General features: G+C 30.1%; 1 protein-coding gene across 1 annotated transcript in view; it reads right to left on the bottom strand.

Annotated features, from left to right (window-relative positions):
- LOC102883065 (C-type lectin domain family 2 member E-like) overlaps positions 1-3,159 on the bottom strand; it is a 10,827-nt gene that overhangs the window by 5,198 nt on the left and 2,470 nt on the right. The window contains exon 2 of the mRNA XM_006914688.3: positions 2,707-2,820. Coding sequence (XP_006914750.1) covers positions 2,707-2,820 — 114 coding nt within the window. The remainder of the gene's footprint in view (positions 1-2,706; positions 2,821-3,159) is intronic.

The raw sequence follows: 3,159 nt of genomic DNA, 5'->3' as shown, positions 1-3,159 counted from the left end.
TCCTTTCCTACATCCTCCTTAATATTAGCCATTTTTTCTCTTGACAAAAGGAAGGCAAATTCCTTAATTATCCTAGATTTTACTATAGCACGTTTCTTAGGGGGTACATAAACTTCTAATGGACAAAACATATCACAATTCAAATATTGATTTTAGTACCAAAAATACAATATAGTGCTGCCTGTACTTTTCTATTTTATATGAATTTTTTGTTAAATATGTATAAAAATATTTTGGCCCTTGTTAGATGTTCCAAAACCAGAAATACTTCAGAATGTAGGTTATGAGAAAAATAGACATTTTTGTTTCATAATCTCACCTTTTCCTACATTAATATCTAAGAAAGAATGCATTGCTCCTTGGAAAGTCTGGTAAAAACAAAGTAAAAAAGACTTGATAAGAAATATTGAACACCAAAGATGACTTTTATTTTCCCTTATATTTAAAGGTAAGTAATTTCTTTGCAGCTATTCTCAATTCTCATACTTAGAGTGAGTCATTGGGTAATGGAATGAAAGCAAATAGCTCTCAAGGTTAATATCATTTCATATTTTTACATAAATGAACTGTTTAGATAGTTAAAGATAATTTTATCAGATAATGTCATGAAATATTTAATCCAAGTATGATTGTCTTCTTTTGTTCTCATAAAATATTTAGTATGTTCTTCTTGATATGAATAAAAAATAAAACTTGATACTAACTTCTAGACAAATTACTTTTTTTTTGAGGTGGGGGAAAATTTATAGATTAGACCATCTCCTTATATTCATAAGAAAAGTTGAATCGTAAGGTCTAGCTTTATTAATGGAGTTATCCCTGAGTTTTTATAAGTGATTCTAATTTAATTACATTAAAAGGTAAATGTTAGAATTAAATACACTGTGTGAAGGCATTTACTGAAGAATTAGCATGCTTTTTGTCATCCTTCCTAATAGCTCATGGTTTTATCTATTCATGACGAATACTACATTGCAGTAAATTACTGAGAGCAGCATTTTGACTAATTTACATTATATAATTTAATAAATATATAAATTTATTTTTCTTTTGATAATTATCAAAATTTATAATATATGTTGCTTTAACATATTAAATATTACTAAAAATTGTAATTCTAACTTAATCTAGAAGAAATAATTTTGAGAAGTTAAAAATTATATGATTTTTTAAAAATTAAATTTTAATGTGTAGATAATTCTATGGCAAAAAAATTTATTAAATAACAAAGGATACATGGCTTTTAAGGATACAAAAATATTACATATTATGCTGTGATAAAATTCTAGAGTAAAAATAAAATATGTAATCAGGCATTTGAAAAAGACAAAGCACATTTTTCAAAAATTAAGACAATTTTATTCATGTATTTTTTTAAATGGTTAATAGTGGGTATCAAATTGCATCAAATTTCAAATACCAATAGATACATTTTAAAAAACAACATAATAGAATAATTTTTAAGTGCCAACATTTGCAACATGTTGGAAAGTACCTCATTTGCAACTATTTAAATCTCTGATGAAAAATGTCAGGTGGTTAACATAAACATTTACCATGGGATATTTAGTTTTCAAAAATGTTTACATCATGTTTAGGAGTTATAGAAACAAAAAGCTTTCAAAGACCCTGAATATAATCAGAATACTCATAACATTTACTAATATCAATGTCATTTCTTCCTGGACATACCAAGCATGCCAAATAATGCTGAGGACCTATTGCCTCCATATACAAAGGAATTTTTTTAAGTATTTTATACTTTTGTGCATTCTCAAACTGAGTAAGTAGTGGATAAAAACTCAGAAATCTCACCTGAGTATTTACTTAATAAAATGTTAATTCTGATTGTGACGTATCAGGAAATAGCTCCATAGATGGAACTCTTTACATCCACAACCTTTCTTTCAACGGATGGCAACTACATTTTGCTGTAGCTTAATAGAAAATTCTTAGAGTTATCTTTGACTTTTCTCTTTCTAAACCTTCACATCTAATCTGATATGAAATTCTGTTAATTCAACTTTCAAAATGTCTAGACCTGACCACCCTGTCCTACTTTCAATATTATCATCAGGCCCAAGCCATCATCTCTTGCCTAGATTACTACAAGATTGTCCTAATATGGCTCCATGATTCAACCATCGTCTCCTAAATATTCTCAATATAGCAGTCAAAATGTTTATTCTACAATGGAGTCAGATCACGACATTCCTCTCCTACAACCTTCCTTTTCTCCACTGCATTCAAAGTAAAAGCCAATCTTTAAATGACATACAAGGCTATGACCCCTGACCTCCATCCTTTTTTATTCCTTATTCTCACTCTGCTCTAGCTAGGACAGCCTCCCTGCTATTACCCAGACAAACTAAGAGATCGTTTTGCTTGCTCTCACTACCTGGAATGCTTTCCTCACTCTTTCATATCCTTTGAAAGTTTGCTGAAGAGTCATCTTCTCAAAAAGTCTTAACTTGGCTACTTTATGTATACCGGAACCTGTTCCACCCTTATCTTTATTTATCATAGTATTCGTGTCTTCTTTCTAGAATATAAGTTCCCTAGGAGCAGGAAATTTTACGTGTTTTGTTCACTGATATACCTCGAGCACTTGACACAGTACCCGGTACAAAATGGAACTCAGTAAATATCTATTGACAATATAAATGAGTGGAGAATGTTGTAAAGTTTAAAAAACAAGTAACTTACCTTTCGGAACGAGTAGGATTATAATTAGAAGGATTATAATAAAGGAGCAAGTAATAACCGAAATACAGGTTACAGGATATGCAGTTGCTAGATGTTTTATTTGGAGATTTTTTCCTATAAAATACAAATGTCATATTCTCAGTCTCAAGAAAGTCTTAGGAAGAAAAACTTAAATTTATCACAAAATCAACCTCTAAGGGCATCTGTACCACAACTTCCTTAGTGCCAGCTCATTTCACAAGAGATACTGGTTCATAAATGATGGCAATTGCCCAAATAGAGCCAGAGAAAAGAGAAACAGAATTTTTTTTACCCCTAGGGACTCTTACAGTTATTGGAATAAGTGTTGAGAGAAAAAGAAACAAAAAGAGTTGAAATCAGGATGAAAAAGAAACATTCACATTCAAACAATGCAGATTTACTTTCATAAATAAGAAACCTGGAGAAGTCCTG

This window comes from Pteropus alecto, unplaced genomic scaffold, assembly GCF_000325575.1.
Source record: "Pteropus alecto unplaced genomic scaffold, ASM32557v1 scaffold94, whole genome shotgun sequence".
NCBI lineage: Eukaryota > Metazoa > Chordata > Mammalia > Chiroptera > Pteropodidae > Pteropus > Pteropus alecto.
The sequence above is the reverse complement of the archived record's forward strand: the minus strand, read 5'-3'. Positions and strand labels throughout refer to the sequence as shown.